The sequence below is a fragment of the Paralichthys olivaceus genome, chromosome 13 (genome assembly GCF_024713975.1).
Source record: "Paralichthys olivaceus isolate ysfri-2021 chromosome 13, ASM2471397v2, whole genome shotgun sequence".
Taxonomy (NCBI): domain Eukaryota; kingdom Metazoa; phylum Chordata; class Actinopteri; order Pleuronectiformes; family Paralichthyidae; genus Paralichthys; species Paralichthys olivaceus.
In genome coordinates, this window is record NC_091105.1 from 24471174 (window position 1) to 24495798 (window position 24625).

The 24625-nt window shown below is 39.1% G+C and overlaps 1 protein-coding gene across 6 annotated transcripts in view; it reads left to right on the forward strand.

The window, feature by feature from the left end:
- Nucleotides 1-24625, forward strand: part of cep192 (centrosomal protein 192) — a 46400-nt gene that overhangs the window by 14248 nt on the left and 7527 nt on the right. For 5 of the 6 annotated variants that reach the window (XM_069536589.1, XM_069536590.1, XM_069536588.1 and 2 more), the window contains 31 exons: nucleotides 38-256; nucleotides 548-689; nucleotides 797-879; nucleotides 1707-1982; nucleotides 2411-3239; nucleotides 3342-3459; nucleotides 3719-3875; nucleotides 4362-5052; nucleotides 6034-6225; nucleotides 6491-6639; nucleotides 7752-7982; nucleotides 8165-8284; nucleotides 8539-8673; nucleotides 8831-8891; nucleotides 9040-9179; nucleotides 11388-11480; nucleotides 12125-12243; nucleotides 12937-13134; nucleotides 13918-14008; nucleotides 15472-15651; nucleotides 15811-16071; nucleotides 16280-16407; nucleotides 19505-19614; nucleotides 20121-20283; nucleotides 20933-21023; nucleotides 21129-21207; nucleotides 21387-21510; nucleotides 21830-21935; nucleotides 22034-22253; nucleotides 23005-23081; nucleotides 24002-24097. In XM_069536589.1, coding sequence (XP_069392690.1) covers nucleotides 38-256; nucleotides 548-689; nucleotides 797-879; nucleotides 1707-1982; nucleotides 2411-3239; nucleotides 3342-3459; nucleotides 3719-3875; nucleotides 4362-5052; nucleotides 6034-6225; nucleotides 6491-6639; nucleotides 7752-7982; nucleotides 8165-8284; nucleotides 8539-8673; nucleotides 8831-8891; nucleotides 9040-9179; nucleotides 11388-11480; nucleotides 12125-12243; nucleotides 12937-13134; nucleotides 13918-14008; nucleotides 15472-15651; nucleotides 15811-16071; nucleotides 16280-16407; nucleotides 19505-19614; nucleotides 20121-20283; nucleotides 20933-21023; nucleotides 21129-21207; nucleotides 21387-21510; nucleotides 21830-21935; nucleotides 22034-22253; nucleotides 23005-23081; nucleotides 24002-24097 — 5679 coding nt within the window. The remainder of the gene's footprint in view (nucleotides 1-37; nucleotides 257-547; nucleotides 690-796; nucleotides 880-1706; nucleotides 1983-2410; nucleotides 3240-3341; nucleotides 3460-3718; nucleotides 3876-4361; nucleotides 5053-6033; nucleotides 6226-6490; nucleotides 6640-7751; nucleotides 7983-8164; nucleotides 8285-8538; nucleotides 8674-8830; nucleotides 8892-9039; nucleotides 9180-11387; nucleotides 11481-12124; nucleotides 12244-12936; nucleotides 13135-13917; nucleotides 14009-15471; nucleotides 15652-15810; nucleotides 16072-16279; nucleotides 16408-19504; nucleotides 19615-20120; nucleotides 20284-20932; nucleotides 21024-21128; nucleotides 21208-21386; nucleotides 21511-21829; nucleotides 21936-22033; nucleotides 22254-23004; nucleotides 23082-24001; nucleotides 24098-24625) is intronic. The other variant, XM_069536592.1, reaches the window with a different exon arrangement.

The window sequence follows — 24625 nt, forward strand, 5'->3', positions numbered from 1 at the left end:
GAACAGATTTGGTAATTTGTTAATCCTCTTCATATAGGAAGAGAAGATTGAACTGGTCAACAGCAACAGCACCTTCCAGAGTGACTCATTGTGCAAGTTCCCCAGCAACAGCCTGATGAGGGCTTCCCAGGTCTCATCTGAATTTAAGCAGGGAGACCAGAGCTACCTGCGACTGTCTTTTGGAGAGTTTTTTGGACAACGCTCTGAAGCCCTGGGCTGTTTGGGCAGCATGAGTGATGTGGATGGAGTTAAACGGGTAAGTGAAACTGCTTTCTTAAACTGCTTACTGAAATTGAAAATTGATTTTACTACCTTGGCTAATAATTATAGTTATTCAAACATAAATCTATAGTTGAGGTTTGCATCAACATTGATGTGTTTTTGGTATCTGCTCGCTGAAAACATGTAGCTGCTAGGTTGTTGGTCAGAAGCATAAGAAATGATCATGGTACAGTAAATTGTCTTAGCTCTTGGGTCAAGTTTTTCAGAGTTTTTCTGGGGGGGTAGAAAAGTGCATTGAAAGTTTCTTTTTTCTTTTTTCCTCTAGCCATCTTTTGGCTACATTATTACTTCTCCAGAAAAGAGGGAGCCATTTCCCCTCATTCACCCCACAGAGTTCTCAGCTACAGTCAAATCCTCACACATTGATACCATGGAGCTTAGTGAAGCAGACAAAACACTCAACCCAGGTGTGTTCCCAGTGTTGCTGTGGCTGAAGAATAATTTAAGGTTCATGTGTTGTGTTTTTATTTAATTCAAAATTAATCGCACTATGCTTTTTGAATTTTACATGCAGAGGACCTAGACAAAACTCTTGAGGCTCCAGGTGAAAGGATGTCACCAAAAGGGGATGTTGATCCAGAATCCAGTGAACAGGAGGTATGAATATGTTATTGATATTTTTATTTAGTATATTTTATATATAATATGTTAATATTTTTTTTCTACTGCCCCCCAAAAAATAACAAAATAACAAAAATAGGGATTGGGTTATGTTGATTATTTCTGATGCCTTCCACTTGATAAACCTAACCCTTAAAGGTTCTGTGTGTACTATTTAAGGATTTTTGGCAGAAATTGAATATAAAATAATCATAGTGATGTTTTTTCTGGTGTTCCATCTAAATTGTATGAATTGATGTTTTTTTAAAAATCATAGAATGGGCTCTTTATATTTAAAATCTTTATATTTACATGGAGGGGGGGGGGGGGGGCTCTCTGTGGAGGCTGCCATGTTTTTGACTGTCATCCAAACTGGACAAACTAAAACCTTTTGAGTTTTCATAACACTGAGGTTCACCACAGGTTCTCTTTCATTTTGGGAAGGGGAGGGTGAAATGAGGAGTATTCAGCTGCAACATGAAACTTCGCCTCTAGATGTCACTAAATTCTACACACTGAACCTTCAAAGGAACTGATTACAGTCATTGCTGTATAAGTAATGGTGGCCTTGGCTGGTCCCCCCCTTGGCAGCGCTACTGCAGTGAGGCACATCACTCCACACTACTCGACCAGTGATATCCTCCCTTTACTCTTTTCCAACTACTTACATGTTATCTTTATTATACCATTGTGAATTTACATTTATTTGTTCCTTTATAAATTGTGTGATTTTTTTTTTTTTTTTAAACTTGTTTAAATACATGTCTTGTGAATTCTGTTTCAAATCAACAAGCACAAAGTAAACAAGTACATGTTCTCTCTAGGACCATTCTGTTAGTGCTGCATTATCTGACCACAGTGAGGGCTCTGCAGAGTCAAGCTCGGGCTCTCAAACCTGTGCCACCCTGGACAACAGCAGTCACCTAATGCTGAGTATCAGCACCATTGCCTCAGCCATTGCAGATGCATCCATCAGCACTAACCCATCTCAGCTGGCTGCTATGATCATGGCACTCTCCAACAAGAGTAAGATGAGGAATCAGCCCATGTCTGCAGAACCTGTTGTTAACACCACAGAGGATCCAAACTCAGTTGAAAATGTAAAGCTTTGGATTTATTTGCTTATTATACATATATTTTTCTTTAAATAGCATTTATTAATGTGTATATGTTGGTCATTTCCATGCACACCAAAAGTGACCTCAGTCCTTTCTGGTGTTATGACATAAACACTAACCAAATTGTTAATTCAAAAAAATTGAATCCCAGCATTCCACACTAATATACACAAATATATCTTCAATTACTCTGTTACTATACTGTTTCACCATAACAAACCCCAAAATTTTTTATGATTTACTTGTATACAACTTGACAAAGAAATGTACTCCTTGTGGTGACTAAAGTAAAGTCTGTTATTATGAATCAAGAATCTGTTTCAAAAATTGAAAATAGAATTTCCACAGTTTTAAATGTTACTCTTAAAATGAATGTAAAACATAAAAAACACTGCTTTGCCTCTACATAGATTCTCTCTGAGCCAGAACAGAGTGCCATGTGTGACACACTGCAGACAAGCACCCATGTTGGAGAGCCAAGTGCCTTTGACCTGGAGAAGTACCTGAAAATGGCTGATGTCTCTTGCACCGGTGATGCCTCTGTGGCACACACTACCTTTGACCTGACCAGATGGGCTCACAACCTCAGTAGGAACCCTCAAACAGGATACCCTGAGGACCAGAACAACTCATTTCAGCCAGTGGATAGTGAGACTCAAAAAAAGGCATCTGAAGTTTACCTTTCAAATTTATTATCACCAGGTAATAAAGGTAAATCAAAAAGAAGCCCTCTTCCTTGTCCCCGCACATCTTTCAGCTCTGACAGGAGGTCTATGGGATCAGGACAGTCTTCCATGCTCAAGCTTCCTGTAAACAAAAGGACACCTTGTGATAAAATAATTTCTTCTGCAACCAAGACTTGTGGATCCACAGGCAGTACCGCCACAGAAAATGGAGTAAAGCCAGGAGAACTAAACCCACCAGCACCCATCAATACTGGGTATTCTTTAGTTGCAACACAAAAGAGTGATACAATCACTTCTACCTCAACTGGCTTGCCTAGAAACTCACCAGGATGGAGGAAAGGGCAGTCGGGCCTGCCCTACCGTAAAGGTTACTCTCCCCCGTCTCAAAGGATGAGGACTGCAGGCCAGCAGCATCAGGACAGACCCAGTAATTCTCCGCCGAAGGAACCACTATCCAGGAATACTGTGGAAGCTCCACTACCTTGTAGCTCTGAGGAGAAACATGCTGGCTCCTCTTCTCAAAACATCTGGCCCTCAGTAGAACCTGCATCAGGTTAGTAAGCAGCAATATTGTACATTGTTGACAGGTATTGCCTGGCATGATTATCATCGTGAACTCATATGTTGATTGATATTGTTGTACTTTTTTTCTCAGAAGTCCCAAAGGATTTTTCAGAGCCCTGTGTGGAGGAGATGCAGTGTAACTTCAGACCATCCACCTCTCCACTCACACACTCCTCTCCAAGTCAGACCTCCATTCCCAGTGCTAATGGGTATTGTTTCACATGGTTTCTTCAGATTGTATTAAATATCAGTTTTATTATTAAATGGATATCTTCAAATAAGTTAAACCCAAATTAATTGGTTACAGTATTAGACAAGAAATGAGATTCCAGATCTTTCTTAAATATTTACTTTGTTGTCTGGTTTTATTCTGTTAAGCTAATGCTTATAAGTAACATATGCAGGACATTTGCATTTTGAGTTCCATTATTAATAATTACTCTGCCTTCATGTTGTCTTGTCTTACAGTATAGTGTCACCTTCTTCCTCCAGTGGAGGTCTGACAGACAAACGTCCTGGTCATGACCTCTCTCCTCAGTCTACCTGCTCGAGCCCTAGTCTCAGCAGGCTCACATACATCTCAATGAATGATGGCACTGTCATACCAACTCCTGAGAGACAAAAGGTAACAAACAATAAAGGGAAGTATTATGATCTGTGTTGAAAATTTTCCTTTCTGCAGTAGTATTATTTTAAATGTCCAGTGTGTAAGATTTATGTTCATTTGCAGAAATTTAAATAAAATATTCCTAACGATGTTTTCACTAGTGTGTAATAACCTAAATTGTACAAATTATTGTTTGCTTTAACCTTGAATGGAACGTTTATACTCATCCGGAAAGGGTCCTCACTACGGAGGCCCCCATTTTTTTTACAGTTGTACAAACTGGACAAACAAAACACCTTTTGAGTTTTTATGACAACTGAAGGCTGCCACAGGTTCACTTTCATGTTTGGAAGGGGGGGTGAGGGGAGGGATATTCAGCTGCAACATGCAACTTCACCAGTAGAATTCTACACACTGAACCTTTAAGATATAGGACAAGGTAGAAAATATCCATTGTATCTGTTACAAGTAAGGCCCCTGTCTTCATTGTTTTACTCTCCACAGAATAATTGCACCATGGCACTGAGCACCACCATCATCAGATTCAGTCCAACTCCACCTATTGGACCCGATGAACAGTCTAACCATGATATCCCTTGTCCATCTAAAAGCATAGAACAGCTGCAACCACAGCATTCTAAAAGTCTGGACCCTCTACCAGCACCGCAATGTAAAAGCCAAGAGCCCTCACGCAGTGGTTCTGCCCTGAGCTGTACTCGCAGTCAGAGTGAATGTAACTACCACTGTGCCAGGGACGGGACCAGTGATCTTTCAGCAGGTTGTAGGACCCACAGGCACCTCTCTGAATCAAATGTTAGGCAGCTCACCAAAGTGGACTCAGGCTATTGTAGCAATCTGAACATTCAGCAAACTAGAAGCATCACAGCTCCTCAGAGCTCCCAGCAATGGGGAGCTGCTAGCTCAGCTTTGTCATCCGTGTATGCTAGTGGCCTTGGCGTTCCTCTGTCCTACTCATCAGAGGGATTTCACTATGTGCCCATCCCCAGTTTTAAGCCCCAGTGCACTGGTTTTATTGACCTTCCCCACCAAGGAGATGTGCATTCCCTCCTCACTGGACGTTCACTCTATAACTCCCACCTGGCTCAGCAGTATTTGGGATCTGAAGCTCCATTACATCCTGGTGCCTATCCTGTGGGACCAACTGGAAATGGTTTCTACAGTGTGTCCTCTACAGGCATGTCTCTTTTCTATACTTTTAATTTTTTTTTAATTTTGTTTAATAAGGTAGTCACATTGAGTTTAAGATCTCTTTTCACAATTAACAGCAAAACATAACAATTAAATAAATGTAACTAAACCATAACCAGATTCATTAAAAACATCACATGGTAAAGATTTTAAATCCCCAAGGGGAACAAAAGAATGTAATTTGTGTGAAGTTTCTAAATCATTCCATTTAGAAGGTGCATAGTTAATGAATCCAGTTCTGCCAATATTTGTGCATACATGAGGAATGTCTAAAGTTAGGAAGTCACTGGATATTGTGCTGTATGTACTGGTTTTAAATGAGAGAAGAGAGCTTAGGTAATTTAGAAGTCTTAACAACAACTTTATAGATAAATTACATGAGATGACTGTCTCTTCTCTCTTCTCCCATCATACCAAGTCATACAGAGAGCAATGATGTGTGCTGAATTTGCTGTTTGTGATGAAGCGTAATGCACTGTGATATACTGGGTTTAACTGCTGGAGGGTTGAGGGGGCTGCGTGACAGTATAGAATATCTCCACAATCAAGTTAGACTGCACAATAGCTTTTCGGATTGATGGAGACAGACAATTTTTAATCCTGTAGAGGGAGCTGAGTTTGATATTTAATTTCTGGGTTAGTTGTTGAATATGTGTTTTAAATGAGAGTGACCTATCGAGCCAAATTCCTAGATTTTTGTAAGAATCTGTTAGAGTGATATGGGGACCATTTCATGTTTAAGAGTGGGATGAATACAACCAGTATTGGAGGTAGAAAATACTATGAATTGTGTCTTATCTGCATTTAAAACCAGTTTATACAATTAAGTCGTTATGCTCTGTCTGAAAAATAATACATATAATACAATAACTGTCATACAAGTAATCATGCAACACATCCACTTAATCAACATACTAGTTGAATATGCTAACTTAATAGATTCTGCTTCCTATTTGATTTTTTTCAGGCACATCCAATAGTCATCCAACAGTGAGCCACATCCATCCAACCTCAGGGCTTCTGGGAATTTCTGCTGCTGCTGGCTCTCTTCACCTCCCCAGACCTCCTCAGAACCAACAGGACATAGGAATAATAGCAAAACCTTACAGTCACCACGATGCGGAGCCACTGGGGACAGATGGACTTGAAGAACTAAGAGGTAGCAATGGTTTTAGTGTTTATATTCAATACCCTCTTGTACATATTTCAATATATTTTGCACATATACTACAGAATCTGAGAAGACATTGAAAACTGAATTTAGGTCATGTATATATTCTTGGTACTTTAACTAATGATATATGTGGGCAACAGTCTCTGCATCTCATTATCTTCACTCTTAATAAGAGTAATAACCTTGCTCTGCATTGAGGAGGAGCAGCATTTCCCTGCATCAGTCATCCTCACTCTGCTGGTATCCTCAGGCCAAGTGGTGGTACCAGGGGAAGTGCGGTTTCCTCATGCCTGCTGTGTAGGCATTGCCTCAGAGACCTCCCTCAGCCTCTTCAACCCCTCGGAGAGATGGCAGCAAGTGTCAATCACTGTCACCAGCCTGGCCATTGATGGAGAGAAGGTGAGCAGAGAACACAGGGTTGTAAGTGGTGACGTGTTGTATGCAGTATCAAAGTGCCTAGACAATACTTTAATTAGGTACTTCACAATTAGCTCCTAATATTCACTCCACCGCGAAGAGTCTTGGTGCCCATTTTGATAGTTTTTTTATCTTTTATTTGACAAGCAAATTTCCTCAGTTGTCAGGTGTGGCTTCTTTCAATTAAGACTCATAGCCAAAGTTAAGGCCTATCTCCCACAAAAGGATCACAAGAGGGCTATCCATGCCTTCATAACCTCTCAACTACTGTAATTCCCTGTATGTGGGCTTAGACCAATCCTCCATTAAACGTTTACAGCTCGTACAAAATGCCGCTGCTCACATCCTGACCAAAAACAAAAAGAGAGACCATAACACACCTGTGTTGCATTCCTTCCACTGGCTTCCTGTTCGTCAAAGGATCAATTTAAACATTTTACTGTTAACTTTTAAATCTCTTAACGGACTGGCACTGCCTTACTTAGCTGAACTTCTCCATACACACACTCCATTTAGGGAGCTGAGATCAGCCACTCAGCTCCTCCTGGACCTACCTAAAGCATAACCAAAGGTGATAGTGCCTTTGCAGTAGCTACCCCAGACTTATGGAACAACTTACCACTCCACATTAGATCTGCCCCCTCTCTTTCACACTTCAAATCACTAATAAAAACATATTTGTTCTAGTTGGCCTTCTCCTCGAGTTGAGTAAGTTTTTATCCCAGCTGACTTTAATTTATCTCATTATGTATCTTATATTTTACTTTATTTAAATTCTTAATCATTCTACTTTCTCTCTTATTCTATTTTATTCTGATGTATTGTGTTTTACTGTCCTCTTGTTGTACCTTGTACTTGTGAAGCACTTTGGTCAACCAAGTGGTTTTAAATGTGCTATATAAATACATTTGACATTGACATTAGCAATGTCAGGGATTTGGACACAATTTTAAAACGTTAAGAAAGTTCAGCATTAAAGACAAGTTCCTATTATCCTTAACCAAGTTATATCTACTTAAACGAGCTGATAACACAAGAAATTAATTGAGCTGCATTTTCGCATTCTCATCTATCTTCAATGTTAACTCCTACAGGTGGAGAGCTTGCCTTATCAGTGGCTCAAAGTCAAGAACAAGACAATCATTGGGCCAAAGAGTACAGAGGAGCAGAAAGTGTTGTTCATAGCTCCACAGGCTGGTGTCTATGAGTGTGTTCTCAATGTTTGCTCCTGGCCTGCGTCTGCTGAGACAGAGGTGGCTGCCAGGGCTAATATCTTTGCTAAAAGGGTGGTGCTGATTGCCATAGCAGAGAATCCTGCACTAGAGGTAAGGATTACATTCTTAACAAAAAATAACCATCAATTAAATGAAGTAAACTACTTACAGGTTAATATTCCCATACAGAGATGGTAATAAAATACATATTTGCAGACATGTTCCTGCTTGAAAGTAAATATGTTGCATTGTGTGTCTCAAAGAAGGATTCTCTAATTCGCTTTGATCCTCAGGTTGAAGAAACTAAATATTTGGATTTTGGAGACCTTCCGGGAGGCAGTGCCAAATCTCTTCCTCTCAAACTTGTCAACAAGACTCATGCCAGAGTGCCCATCCGTCTTGTAATCAGTGCAGTGAGTCCACAGCATATTTTTCCACATTCTTTGACCACATGCACAAACACTGATCCATAACAATAATGCAGTGACCTCAAGTGGCAGCTTTATGGATTCTACTGTGTGAAGGCTATAACAAATGTATGATTAAAAGCAGTGTCTGAGGGTTAAGCTTCTGAGTTAAACCACTTCTAAGCTAATGACAGAGCAAATATAAAAAAATGCTATCAAAGTGTTTTTAAATCAGAGTGTTTTCTACATCTCTCTCCTAGAAAGCTACAGCAAGCCGATGCTTTACCCTTTCCAAGCAGCCAGGTCTGATGACCGAAGAAACACAACAGGGACACATCACCCCAATGTCTTCTCCCTCTGTGATGAATCATGTGATGTCTTCCAACTACGGAGAGGTTAGATAACTCAATCATTGAAACATAAGTCAGAATCTCAGTCATTTACACTTTCTTGCTACACCTATTAATTCATATATTCTTCTCTGTCCCACCTGCTCAGTGTGATAAACTGAAGAAAACACTCTAACTATTACTTGTCCATCTGTCTCCCAAGAATCCAGTAAGCTTCATGGTCTGGGTAAATTTCAAAGCCCCTCAGAAGTACACATTTTCAGGTAATTAACCTTGACTGATTACCTCAGTGGCATTTAATTCAGTAGGTCACTGAACCTACAACAACCTATCAATTATTTGATCTTGTATTTACATAACAGTTATTGAGATTATTATTATATCAGAACTTCATCTGTTTTTGCTTGGCAGGAGAGCTAGGTCCGGCTGAGGGGTACCTCGCTCAGGTGGACATTGAATTGGACTGTCCTGGTCCAAGTTATGTTATCTTGAGTATTCCCCTCAACGCCAGGTCTGGAACTGCAAGGGTCCATGCTCCTAAAGACCTACAGGTAGTCAAGCTGTTAATGACTTTTTATTTTAGACTGATAGGTTTCTCTGCACGCTACATTTAAGACATGAAGGACATAAATGCACTTTGTTTGTCTTGCGATAAGGCCCTCAGTGCATTTCGGCTTATTATGTTTCTGTGTGGAAATGAAAGTACAGGAGTTAGTTCACCAATTCTGACTTAACAGATCAATAACTAATAAACAAAATGTCCTTAAAACACTAGCAAAGCCTATTTCTAATCAGAATAATGTACACCACCATCAAAAATTATATTTTTATCAAGACGAAAAGAAATCTGATCAGGAGGAAAACCATTGGCCTTTATGCACAGCAGGCAGTGAGATGAGTGGGCAGGGACTGTTTTAAAATGCAACGCTGAATACACATACTGTAAAATTATTCAATAGCAATAGCATCACAGCTGTACAGTCATCAAAAAATGGTCTCCTCCTTGTCAGACTACAAATCTTACTTGAGAAAAATATATTCAGGCACAATTTTGAAGATTTGATATTATTGATAATAATTAATAACTCCACCGGTGTGGAGTGTAGGGTCACCCAAATCAGTACACACATAAACGGTTTCCTCCTGGTCACACTAAAACTCTCACTATTGACAATTGGTGACCCTACAATCTACATGGGTGGAGTTATTAATTACTATCAAAAAAATTCCTCAAAATTATGATCAATCAATCAAATTTTATTTGTATAGCCCATATTCACAAATCACAATTTGTCTCATTGGGCTTTAACATGGTGTGACATAATCTGCCCTTAACCCTCAACAAGAGTAATGAAAAACTACCTAAAAAAACCTTTCAATAGGGGAAAAAGAATGTACCTGCAAACGATAAGGCACAGGGACTCCGGGGAAGAAGTCAAGTCAGTAACATGTATTGATGAGACATTAATTTATTTGATGTGATAAGGAGGGAGAAGAGGAAATAAAAGCTCCATGTGTCCCTTGACATTCTAGACCTATAGCAGCATCAAAGAGCAGGTCAAAGACAAGCCTGGACCAGCTCTAACTAAAAGCTTTCTCATGAAGGTTTTAAGCCTACTCTTAAACATAGAGAGGGTGTCTGCCTCCTGAACTGAAACTCGGAGATGATTCCACAAGAGAGGAGCCTGATAACTGAAAGCTCTGGCTACTACTCTACTTTTAGAGACTTTAGGAAGTAAGCCTGAATTCTGGGAGTGCAGTAGGGTGATATGTTACTATGAGCTCATAAAGGTATGATGGTGCCATTTACTAAGGGCCTTGTAGGTGAGGAGGAGAATTTTAAATTCTATTCTCGATTTAACAGAAAGCCAATGTAGTGAATCTAATACAGGAGATACAGTATGTGATCTATTTTCCTGGTTCTTGTCAGAACACGTGCTGCAGCAATTTTTGACAAGCTGCAGGGTCTTAAACAACGTAATGCTGGAGACTGATAATAAGGAATTACAATAATGAAGTGTGGATGTGACTAAGGCATGGAATAGTTTTTCAGCATCTTTTTGAGCCAGGACATATTATGTAAGTGAAAGAGTGTCATCCAGGTTTTTTTGTCATGCTTGAAGTTTAGTTAACTGATGGTTTTATTGATAGGTATAATTGGGTGTCATCAACATAGTGGAAATTTAAAGAGGGTGTCCTGATAATGTTTCCTAGTTGAAGCATATAAAATGAGGATAAAATTGGACCGAGATCAGAACCCTGTGGAAACACTGTGGTTAACTTTGGTGTGCATAGATGGCTCATCATTAATTTGCACAAATTGGAATCAATCTGAAAAATAGGATTTAAACCAGTTTAGGGCGGTTCCTTTAATGCCAATTAACTGTTCTAGTCTCTGTAATAAGGTTCGATGATCAATAGTGTTGAATGCTGCACTAAGGTGTAACAGGACAATGACAAAGGACTGTGGTACATATCCTGATGATCATAGATTGATTACATTCAGTAAAGTAAAATTAATTAATTATAAAATTAATTTCTTTAAGTAATTTTGTATTTTTGTAATGATAAATTATAGTTTTCCAATGTGAGAGTTTAAACCTGAAGTTATGGAGAGCTCCCCATTGCTGATACTATTACTAAGGATTATACATTTTATTTATTTTTTTGTTCTGCTGTTTTCTAACTTGTGTAACTTCTTGACTGATGACATCCTAGTTGTCAGATATCCCAGATGTGTTTTGTGCTTTTTTGTCTAGACTCTCAGCCTTTCTGCCCCGCTGGGTATATCTCGAAAACAGACACTGCCATTAAAGAATGCTGGAAATATTGACGTGCAGCTGAAACTCGAGGTAGGTCTGACCTTTACTTTTCTATTAGATTAGGGTTTCAGGTAAGTCTCCTACATTTTGTGCTCAGACTATGGCACATGCAGTGTGAATTCATTGATATATTGCTTCTGTTTCTTTGTGCTATCCATTTTTTTGGTTCTCTTTCACTCACCTCTCTTGCTTACTCTTTTTATAACTTTGTTTCTAGTGTTTCTTTTTTCTCCTTCTTCATCATACCCTTTTCTCATCTATTCTCACTTACTATTTCTCCATTCCTTTTCACCTGTCATCTATTTCCTCTGCCTTCTACTCCTAAGCTGATTTCAGACATGCACTGAACTCTGAAGATCCTCTGGAGTTTCTCCATCGGGGCTATTTGTGTGAACACAAAAGTCTGAGTGATAGCCCTTCAGAGATTCTGCAGACTTTCTCCACCTGGCCCCCTAGGAAAATTCTGTTGAAACTCCAGAGGAGCTGATGTGACAGCATAGCAGGAGATCTTCTGCAGGATTTACCGTGACCCAATTTTCTGGAGGTCATGTCTGAAAACTGCTTTTTTCGCTCTATGGTTATTCAACCTTCGGTTCCTGGTTTTGTCCTATGTCCTGCCGTCTTCTTCTCAATTCTATTTCCTCAAATTGTTTTCTTTTATCCTCTGTGTACAGAGTAATGATGCTGAGGGCAGTTTCTCTGTGACACCTGATGAACTCCTCCTGAGAGTAGGAGATGAGCAGGAGGTCACAGTTTCCTTCAAAGCACAGGGAAACAGGAAAACCAGAGAAAGGTTGGCATACAGTTATAGCATTTCCATGCTCTTAATTTAATTTAGTTTATATTCTGGGGTAATAATTAATTCCTGTAAAAAAAAAAAGAAATGACAGTTTCATCCATTTAATAGCTGTGTTAAAGCATTTGAGAAACAAGGATAAGACTTTATTTATTCAGGAGGAACCTGATAATTTGATCATCTGTATGTTATGTTTCTAAACTTCAAATAGAGAAGTATTGCTGTGACAGCAGTTCTCGGGGATAAAAGGAAACATATTATTTGTAATCTTGTGTCTTTATATGATACAACATTTATTGAAATTCTAACACTGAAGGAAACGGCAAAATTAAGAATAGAAGCTTGACAAGTTTACATCACAATGGTTAACAGTACACTTAATAATTGATCTAGACATATTTCATTCATATTGTACACTCTATGCCCTGTCACTGCAACACCATTATAAACCAAAATGAAATAGGTAATAATAATCTCAAACCACTAATTAAAAAAAAAAAAAGATTCAAATATGTAATTGGCAATGGGTTTAGAAAATTGAGCAGCGTGTAAATGTGGGGTTTACACCATAACTGGGTGGTTGCAATACATACCTGAACCATCAGTTTTATTGTGTCAAATATACCAAAGTATCATGCTCAGTTGACATGTCATTCACTCATTGGAATAAACTTTGTTGTTATGTTACAGCCTCCTCACCATATTGGTGTTGCCATCAGGCCCTCAGTATGAGGTAACCCTGAAAGGAGAAGTTGTACCAGAGGACTCTGGGAAAGCTGCTGTTCCCTCTTCTGCTGCCTTTGGCTCTGGTCTGAGCAAAGACATTCCACCAATTCTGTCTAATAAACAGTTCATAGCTTGGGGAGGCGTCACTCTGGGACGCGCTGTGTAAGCAACGTTTCATTTTTCATTGGTTACAAAACTGCCTTGAGATAATGTATATTATCTTATTCTATTAAGGCTTGTATAATGTTATTCATGGGAAGGGACATAGGCTGTCTATAGAGGATGTTACTCCTCAGCAGTTATTTCAATATAATGCACAGTTTGTTTATAGTCATTAAAGAAATTTAATTTTTGATTCAGGCAGCCGTCACCTTGATTCCTTAAGAGTCGCTATATTATTCAAAGGGTTCACCAGATCCCTTTTTTAAGTTGCTGTTCTACACAAACTTGTATGCTTCTGCAACAGACAGTGGCTGAAGCAATTATGTTTTCGGGTTGTCCATCTGTCCATCCCTTTCTCGTGTATGTCAAAGATCAAGGTCACATTGACCTGGCGTTCCTGTCGTATATTGAGACTGGCTGAGGGGATTTCATTACATCCGGCACAATTCACTTTGGTGCTCAAAGGTCACTGTGGCCTCTCATACACGTGCTTTGCCTTGTGGTCTCAATATCTCAAGGGAATTTCTTCAGAATTGGCACACGTGTTCACTTGGATTTACTGATGAACTGATTGGATTTCAGTGGTCAAGGTCATAGTGGCCTCAAAAAACATATTTGTGACCTTTTGAATTTCATATCTCTACACCATCTTTCAGTCCAAATGACAACTGATCAAAGGTTGAAGTGAGGACATTTCAGTGGTCAAAGATAATATTCACAGTTACCTGATATGAATTCTTACTCTTTGTAATCAAATAAATACTAGCAGCTATTGTTTTTCAGCCAACAGAAGCTGGTTCTAAGGAATAACTCTACAAACGTCACACAGCAGCTACGGTTGCTCATTCGTGGTCAAGATCAGGACTGTTTTCAGGTAGACTCTAATATTTGAGTATTTGAAAACTGATGAATGCCTGTGTTTTGCCTTGTTTAGAATATTCTCACATTCCACTTGTTTACGTCCTAGTTGAATTTTCTCATCTACTAAAACCCGGACTGTTACACTGTCCTATCCTTATAACTGAGAAATAATTTGGGATTCACGAATTTTGACTGAGCGTTTTTATTTTAATTATAACACATTTTCTCGCCTTTACGGCACCGGCTTAGCTGCCCAGCAAACTTGCAGACCAGCGGGATGCATTGTAAATCATCTCACATGATGCCGTTCAGCCAATCAAATCTGTGGATTCTGTTTAGCAGTGAGTGAGAACACACACCAGGGTAGAGCGGTTGTCCTTCAACCAGAAGGTTGGCGTTTGCAAACCCCAGTTTTCCCCATCTGCATGCCGAAGTGTACTTGGGCAAGATGCTGAACCTTGAATTGCCCCGCATAGAACTGCTAATAGATGCACTGTATGAATGTGTGTGTGAATGGGTGAATGGCAAACTGTACTGTAAATCACTTTGAGTGGTCATCAAGACTAGAAAAGCTCTATATATAAATACAAACCATTTGCCATTTAAAAGCAGCACTGTGAAACAACATTATACCTTTACAGCCCAGATTTTCTGGCACGACAAGCTGGATCTCACTTGTCTTACTGAACAGGGAAAGGGGGATGGAATCTAAGGGGGAATAAGGAAGAGGAAAGCAGGTATTACAGTTCATCAGTTCACCCAAAAATGAGAATCCACTCGTTATCTACTCTGCTGATGGAGGGATGGGTGAAGTGTTTGAGTCCACAAAACTCTTTTGGAGTTTCAGAAGCCAAATCCAATACAATTGAAGGAATGTCATCTTCACATTTATTCTAAAAACTGGGTGTAAATGAACAGTTTCAAGACATTTTAAAATGTCAGGGCTTACGAACAATTGGATGGCACCACAGGAGCAGTATGGAGGTATTTTCAGTGTTTTTCTGTTGTTTTTTTACGTTGATATTGGATTTGGCTGCAATGCTATTTACCCCTGAAATCCAAAAAAGTGTCTTGTGGACACAAAGTCTTCATCCACCCCTCCATTGGTATAGTGGTGAGTAGATAATGAGTGAATTTTCATTTTTGGGTTAACAAAAAGGAGTAAATGGGAACATTTATTTACATTTTTTATACAAAAAATTTGTAGTTGTTAGTAATCCCCTCAGTTCAATGTGAAAACTGGCAAGAATTATTGTTAAATTATTATTGCATTATACTTTATTTTGATTTGACAGTCAGTTATTTGCTTCACACAGACATTGATACATCTTATTTATTGCACTAACTCATAACACCAGTTGAATATTAGCATGTTTCTGGACCTTTGCAACTTTGGAGCTCTCAGAATTTTTAATAATGAATTCCCCTGCCAGGGACAGTTCTAATATAAAGTATTCAAACTTATTTGTCATTAAGCTCCAGAGTATGTTCAGTCCAGAAGAGCGTCTAACACGCCATGGGGAGCTGTCCATCCGTCCCAGAGAGGACGTGGCTGTGCACTTGCTCTTCGCTCCCACCAGGGTGGCCTCCATGTTGGCCAAGCTAGAGATCAAACAGTCTGGAGTCCGCCCTTCACAGCCAGGGGTCAAATTCACGGTGAGGATGTGACCATTCGTTTTTCGCTGCTCATCTCTTAGTCTGGAGTTATAGTTTTCCTTTTAAATTGTCACTCTAAGCTGCTTCTTTCCTTCACTATCTTGTGGCAATGTTGTCCATTTTCCATTAAAAGTTGTATCCTTTGTTTGGCATTTTAAGATTCCACTGTCAGGCTATGGAGGGACCAGCAACATCATCCTGGAGGACCAGAGGAAACAGGCCGACAGCTATGTGGCAACACTGACCGACATTGCCCTTGGTCGCATCAGTAAAGTGTGTCTGTGTGTGAGGAACACAGGCTCCAGAGCAGCCTTCATTAAAGCAGTTGCCTTTACAGATATGCAGACGCGATCAGTTTTGGAGCCCTCTGTCATCAGCCTTGCCCCATCACAGTTTGTGCTGAAGGAAAGGACACAAGAGGTAGAAGAGTGGATACAGCATATATAATTTACTCTTGTACATTAACCCTTAAAGAAAATAAATTGCTAGGATTTCTTAATGTACTGTACAAGACAATATTATGCCAAAAGACAGGGAAGAATTAAATGATAGTAACTGTGCTATTGCTTGGCTGTGGTTTGTAATTAACTAACACTTTTTCACCATTTGTATTTGTTTGTGTTTTCAGGTGATAACTGTGCTCATGAAGTCAACCCAAAGAGAACAGAGCCTGTGTCAGTCACTGCTGTCTACTGCCCTGCTGGCAACTGTCTGTCTGTTCTGTGGAGATGAGGTCTCCAGGCAGCAATACAGGAGGTGAGACTATTTTTATTCAAGCTTAATAAAGTTCATCAATTTGTATTCTTTGTAGTGACAATGGGCCTTATTCACCAATTGTTCTTAACAAGAAATTTCTTTTTTAAAACCCACTGATGCAGTTTTTACGAAGATTCTGACATTCACCAATGTTTTCTATGTTCTTATGTAAGAACAGAATCTATGCATTCTGAAGAGCAAAATAGTCCCCCCCGTCTTTACGTTTTACACACTGGTGTTTACATATTTAATGTGTTGAATGTTTCATAGTTTCACTGCTACAGCTTTTAGTTAAAATGTTCCATCCAAGTGTAGCCTGTTAATTCTGAAAACTGAGTTTATTTCTGTTCTGAGACAAGAAATGGCTCAGGACTTATTTTGACATCCATTCTGAGATCAAACAATTTTTACTTCAGTTATGCAACTTTCTCATGATGCAGCTTTCACTGAATGTGTAACTGCATTCCATTTAGTGTTGTCACGATACCAACATTTTGGTATCGATACCAGTACCAACATGTATTTTGATACTTTTCCAAATAAAAAGAGAACACAAAAAATGTCATTATTAACTTTATTTAATTTAAATTGGAAAATCTTAGAACTATAACATTATGCATCAGTAAAAATATTTTCATTAGATATAGCCTATCTTAAGTAGGACCAATGTCTTTAAATGGTATGCTACTATGCTTTAGTCTTTATAACATATTAAATGGCTAAATGTGTATATAAAAGTTTTTTACTTCATAAAGATCATGCATGTGCGCATTAACAGCTTTGGAAAAAAAAATAATTAAGGGACCACTTCAGATTTATCATTTATCAGCATGTCTACATGTATGGCAAAATGTTTAAAAATCACTGAGAATATAAATATAATATAATATAATAATATAAAATAAAATAAATATAGGCTATTTAAACCAGAGAAAGTGGTAATTGCAACGCAGCTTAAATTTTTATCCAGAGCCATTTTGTGGAGAGTGAAGGGGGCTGGCGTTGCTTGCTTTTAGCACTGAATGTGGCTTTTTTTTCATGGGTATATAAGTTATTACCTGTCGTTCTCTGAACTCCTTGTACAGGTCTGGGTGCTTGTCCTTCAAGTGTTTTGCTAAGTTGGAAGTGTTTCCACCCTTGACAACAAATGTTTTGTAACACCGTTTGCACAGTAGTGCATCGTTGTTAATGGCTTCACCGTGCTCATTTGTTTTCAAGCTGAAGTAATTCCATATAGCACTTCGAGCACCTGGTTTATCTATGAGTTGCGGCGTGGTGATGGTTGCAACAGCTGCCATTCTCTCTCTCTCTCTCTCTCTCTCCTTTATCTCTCTCTGTCGCCAGACTCCTGCTCCGTTTGCTTCACGCTACTCACTCGCTCGCCTGCTTGCCCCAGCTTGCTCGCTTCGGCTCAAATTACAATGCGGTGACGTTAAAAAAAAAAAAGTAATGGTCTTATCCAAGCACTGTATAGTTCCATTTTAAATGCATCAGTACCCCGGTATACCGAACAAGCCTAATTCCATGTATTGTTTTTTGTGGTATTTTATGTTCACTGCTGACACTACAAAATATAACAACTTTTTTATGATTTGAGTTCGGTGCAGTGCTGTCTTTAGATTATCAAATTAATCACTCCTGGCTTCTTAAATGTTCTTTTTAATTTCTATGATTTCTGTGTGCACATGGCACAGTAGTCTCATGCCCTTTTATGGGCGGGGTGTTCACCTATGCTAAATAGGAAAAACTGTCACGTACTTTCAACTTACGAACACATGACATTCATCAATATAAGAACATAGATGTGAACAATTCTGCAGTTCAAGAATGTGTCATGAGTCTGACATACAGTTTTCTGAGAAAACCTCTAAAGAACAAATAGAAGATTTGGTGATTGAGGCCCAATGTTGTTAGGTTTAGAGAGTGGCTGCAGATACTGCACCATCTGTAAAGGCCTTGAAAACCTATCCTCCCAATCAGCCTGCCTAAAGGCAAAAGTTGCAGACACGGGTCAGGATTAAAATCTGTACAGCCAATGCAATGACAAGGAGACCAGAGAACTAGGTTTAGGGGGTCACAAACAAGGTAGTGTTCAAATTACATGAATAAATAAAGAGCTCTGTCACATTAAAACATGATAAACACATAAAAGCAGTAATATGACAATACAAACAAATGAAGGTGAAAAGAACCTGCTATACTCAGAAAACGCTTAGATCTTAATATCAGGTCTGAACGGGGTGATGGTGATAATTTTCAGTTTCTTCATAATGTGAATTGCTGCTAGTCAAGATCTTAAAGGTATACTTCACTGAAAAATGAAAATTAGATGAGTGAATTTTCATTTTGCTGTTTTCTTTTGAATCCACATCCACACATTCTTTCATTAAATCACACTTCCTCTTGTAAGACTTTCAGTGAAAATCAACTTTATTACTGTGTAAAACCTTTCTGTTTTCTCTTACATTAAAATCAGTAGTATGAAATCCAGGTCATTTCCTCTAGGGCTTTCCACATAGCAACCACACACCTTGTTGATGTGTTGCGCTACATGCAGCATCTCTTGTACTGTCTGTCATGGGAGAGGGATCCCTCACATACACGTCCCTCTCTGTGTTCAATCCCAGTCTTCCCCATTCCGCATGCCTTGGACAAGATACTAAACCCCTAAATTGCCCCTTCTCTTAGAGAAAGTGCTGCACATAGATGCACTGTATGAATGTCTGTGTGAATGGAAAAAACTGTACTGTAAAGTGCTTCAAGTGATCATCAAGACTAGAAAGCTCTGTACCACAAATAGGGTTTTTATTTGGTTGTATTTCTTTACTCTTGCAGAGGGTAAAGGGCAGAGGATGTCGCACCTAGCTCTATGAGACAGTGTGATTTCTGAATATTGACTATACAACAAAATTTGACTGATAGCAGTTGTCCACTAAGCAATATTTGTGTAATATTTGATGCATGTGGATGAGTTCTATACATTTTTTCAAAATCATTTAAAGTGATGGTTTATAGTTCTGATTACAGATGTCTCCGCTTTTGTGAGAATGCCGTCTTTGTTTCCCCCTTAAAGCGTGTTTATGTTTTGCTCTTTCAGATTGGTTCAAAGCAAACCAGAGGCTGCACAGAAAGCTCTGTCCGAGAACAGTCTGCTGAAAAACGTCAACTTCAATGAGAAGTTCCTGGGGGAAGAAAATGTTATAGAGAGTAAGATGGAACTATCATGCTGATCAAAAAGATTTGTTTGGTCTCTGCTTTAAACGGCTGTGACAATGTAGTCGAAATAAATTGTTAAAAATATAATATTTAAATAATATCCAATGCTTTCTCCTTTTGCTGCAACATTAGATATATATTGATTTACACCCGTTATCTACTCATCTATCTAATGTTGTGAACATGTACGAAGGCCTTTGCTGTTAATCTCACTTAAGACAAGAAACAGCTGGTTTCAATTTAATAATTGCGTTTGTTGGGTGCTCCACTAGTGTAATAGTTGAGGTTTGTGCATACCCCATATCAACAACGTATATTTTCAGCCAAGGACCTTTGCATTTGTCACTCCCAAATCTCAATCAAAAAATTAATATTCTAAATCTATTTTGTTAAAGAATGCTGGATATGTTATAGATTATTGAAAAAGCCAATTATGTTATGTTGGAATGTATGCCTCAATGTTTAGAGTCTGACTTATGATTTCACTTTTCCTATAGCCTGTGACCTGCCCCAGCGGCCGAATGAGGCCCACATCTTCTATTGCAACATGAGTAAGGTGGTGGTGTCATTGCTGGGAAGTACAAAGAACACAGAGTGTGAGAACAGAGACCACGCTGAGATGAAGCTGCCCCCTGCTAGGCGAGATTCAGAGACAGACTGGTACTGTCCAAAGTATTACCCATGCACATATGTTAGGACCTGATTCATCTAAATACCAATCTCTACTCAAACACAGGAATACAAATATTGATTGTTTTTGTTAATCGAATTGCCAAAAAAAAAAAAAAACAGGTCAACTGGATTTGGTTGAGTCTAGTTGTTTTTGTTGATATTAGTATTTTACCATCTTTCGATTTTGCATTCATCATCCTGATTTTGATATTTGAGAGCTACTTGAAGTATATGGTTCCAGTAAAAAGCCTACTAATTAGAGCTGTCTAGAGCGCAGCCAATACTGGGTTTGATGCTGATTTTAGATGAGAAGAATTCCATTATCGACCGATATTGTAACTATTTAACTAAATCCAAGTTACATTGAAAGGAGAAGACGATTGGGCTGTAAAGCAGCTTATCCTGACTCAGCACCATTGTCCGCTCATTATATGTGCTCAGCTACATGTGCTGGAGACAGTGATGAAAATATTGTAAACAATGGAGTGGGTTGGGCTCTGATGCTGACAGACTATGGGTGTTTACATTTTCTATGGTGAACACATTTATTATTATTATTATGTGAGATTATTACTTATTATTGATTTTATTACTCTTTTTGAACACATTGCCTTATTTGCTTTTATATATCTTTCAGTAGTTTGGTAAATGGTGGTGTGTCTTTGGATGTACTGCCAGTCAAAGGTCCCCAGGGTCCAGCACTGAGAGTGACAGAACTCTCCTTAAAGGTACAGAGATCCTCTTCATTAAATAAAATAATGTTGATTTGAGTGGCTATTACCTTAGTGCTTTTTCAAAAGGATGAATTAAAGAAGATTTTCTATCTACCTCAGGCTTCAGATCCATTACACAGGAAGTCTGAGTCCTGGACCATCCATCCAGAACAGCTTGTCCTTACAACTCCTACCATCAGTGAGTAGAATCAAAATTGTGTGAACTTCTCATCATTTTTGATGTCTACATGGCATTTCTGCAACCTATTGTGGGTGTGTTTGAAGCAACCAACTACAAACCACATTTAAGTGCCTCTGCAATGGAATCTAACATTGTTAGTAGCCAGCAGCTAAATTTTTGACGATATCCATTTTCAGATGGAGCGGCCACCACAAGTCAGATTCAGATCTGTAACAACACCTCCAGAGAGCTGAGCTTTGATTTGTCCTGGCCCGCTCATTGCCTCACCATCACGCCTCAGCATGGAGTGATTGAGCCTCAGTAAGAAAAAACTACAATTGGTGGTTCGGTAAAAGCTGTGTTGTGAAAACTGCCACTGAAAATAATGGATTAATCTTGGAAGGCCAGTGATGTAGCGCTTTTATTCTTATGAATGCAACATCAGCCTGACAATGATGTTTTTGTACAGTATGTGGCAGCTAAGCTCTTATTTTATTGTGATCATATCTTCCCTAGGGTGCAACCTTACAGGAAGAGGGTAAAATGTTAATCTATGTGACTGTGTGTGTGTGTATATATATATATATATATATATATTTGGGACTTTTTCCCATTTTAATCTTTATTTTTGTAAACCAAGGTGCCATCTGCAGATTTGGATCAGCCCTAACCCCTCACTAGCAACTAAATCTGCCCTGCTACCATGGAGTGGACAGGTTTATGTACAGTGTGACGGTCAACAGAAGGTATGGAACATTACAGATTCACTGGCATTTTTGGAGCAAATGCTATTCAATTGTGGGAACGCGATATGAGCTAAATGGGAACATTACCTCTGTTTTAGTTTATTAAGGTACAGATTCGTCCGGACCTGGCTCTGGATGTGTCTGCAGCCTCATCAGATAGAACACTGTCAGCACTACCCCCTCATGCTGCCACCCCTATTCTTCCTGTGGCCAGACTGGCCACTGAGCCCTCAGTGTCCCTGCAGACACCACAGGCTGAGGTGGAGATCAGCAACAAGAGCATTGTCTTTGCCACCACTCCAACTGGGGAAACATCAGGTAGGGAGGTGACTGCTTGAACTATTCAAAGCAGCGAGCACATTCATCAGCCCGTCTGGCTCGCTCTCTTACTCTCGCGCTGACACACACGAACATACCAAAACATTGTCATCAACTCCAACTGGTCAAAAACTGAATTTGTTAACTTAGACAATGTATGGAGAGCCAGAGGAGATGGCAGGGCGTACTCGATTTGGCTCGATTCAGTTGGCAGTGCACTGCACGAATGATGGTGACACAGAGAGGAGCAGTAAATGACTGACAGATCCGGTTAAAACTGTAAAATATAACTTTTTACTGTCCAAACATGTATAATAATTATAATAATTATAATAACTGCATTTGTATAGCACTTATCTAAACAAAGTTACAAAGTGCTTCACAGGAAAAATAATTTAAAAAATCCATGGCTAGAAGAATTAATTATAATAAAAATGTATTTAATTCAGTTAAATGTTTTGAGCCACGGAGCAGTTTAACCATCACATTTGAGCTCTGTATGATTAGACCCCAACTGAGAGATCAATGAGAACATTTTTGAAATAAAACAAAGAAAAATAAAATGAAAGAATATAAATAAAACAGACACAATTTATTAAAAGCAAGATTGTAGAAATTGTTCATTATTTATTGCAATATTTATCATCATCACAATCAGTTACATTGTTGCATGTTTTGCTAATATCGTGCCTTTTCTATGGTCAATTAACAGTATGCATGTTCAAACTCTTGCGTCTCTGCTGTACTTCAGAGGCCCAACTGGAGGTCCAGAATGGGGAGGTGGAAGTGAGGTGGTACCTGTCATCATTTGCCCCACCGTATGTCAAGGTGCTCTTTTCTTCATTATCTCTTTCGTCTGCCAACTGTTGTTGTTATTACTGCTTATGTTTCAAATCAAATCAAATTTTATTTGTTTAGCCCAAATTCACAAAACACATTTTGCCTCAGGGCTTTACAATCTGTACAGGTAGTGACACCCTCTGTTCTTAGACTCTCGGTTCGAGTGAGGAAAAACTTGCCCACAAAAAAACCCTTTTAACAGGGAAAAGAAGGTGGAATAAACCTCAGGGAGAGCCACAAAGGAGGGATCCCTCTCCCAGGACAGACAGATGTGCAATGGATGTCACGTGTACAGAACAACGCTTCAGAAACATATTGTACGATTACAATTAAAAAAAAATTATTACAGTAGCAGTGGTGGTAATATGTAACAATGCTACAATAATAAACATGTTAATATTAATGTCATGGAATTATGACTAATAGTAATAACAAGAGTGGATGTCAGGCAGGGCCACGGTAGTAGTGGGAACCACGATCCAATATAGGGAGCAGCCATGATCCATGAGAACCTGCTGAATGAGAGAGCACAGAAACTCCAGGGAAGAAGTTTAGTTAGTAACATGCATTAATTAGACATGTATGTTTAGAGATGGGGATGATAATAGAGAGGGGGGGGGGGGGGGGGGTCCCCCGGCAGTCTTATCCTATAGCAGTCTTATCTTCCTTTTAGTTTCTCTGTGGAATATATGCTTTTACTATTTCCAGTTTCTTTTATTGAGTTTTTGTGTCATTGTGGTTACCTTGAGCAGTAACTTCAGTCTTCTTATGTCTCATGATTCTGGTAAGGATTTTTTCCTCTGTATGTTTACACCCCTGATGTTGTTTATCTGATCTTGTAGTTGTGTCTTGTTATTGACCCCATTGGGTGATAATAGTGACTCATGTCAACCTGTTTCTCTTCTAAGGGTGTTGACAACACTGGAGATGTCTACCGAGCTACCTACACTGCTTTCAGATGCTCCAAGGTCTCAGGAGTTCTGGGAGCCAATGAGAAAATGCAGGTAGGCATTCACAAATATTTAGAGCAAGTCAGTGTAAAAGAACTGAGCAAGATTTACTAGAGCTGATTTCAGTTCTTCATTGAACTCCAGTTAATCTCTTCAGAGTTTCACCTAATAGCCCCAGCTCGTAAAAAGTCAAGATAATGTGAAGCCATGTGAGAAAACAGCAGGAGATTATCAGGAGGATTCGTCACGAGCAAGTAGGCCTGTGAATGATGTTTCAAACGTGGAAAAAATTTATATCTCAGGATAATAGAGAGGTGCCATTGTTGGTGAGGGCCGATGCTGGTGTCGACGTCCTTTAAACAAAAACATGCAGTCTCCGCAGCAGAGTAAATGTCATATCCTGCCTCCTGCATACTGTTCCACCCCATGAACGCCGCTAATGATACAGCGGAGACAAGTCCTTAAAAGTATGGGAATAAGTCTTCCAAGAAGACCATTAGCTGCAAATTGTAAAACTGATTTCACAGTGAAGAGCACCACATCAGAGTGGAATGAACCTGAAGAGAAAACATGTCGGAGGCT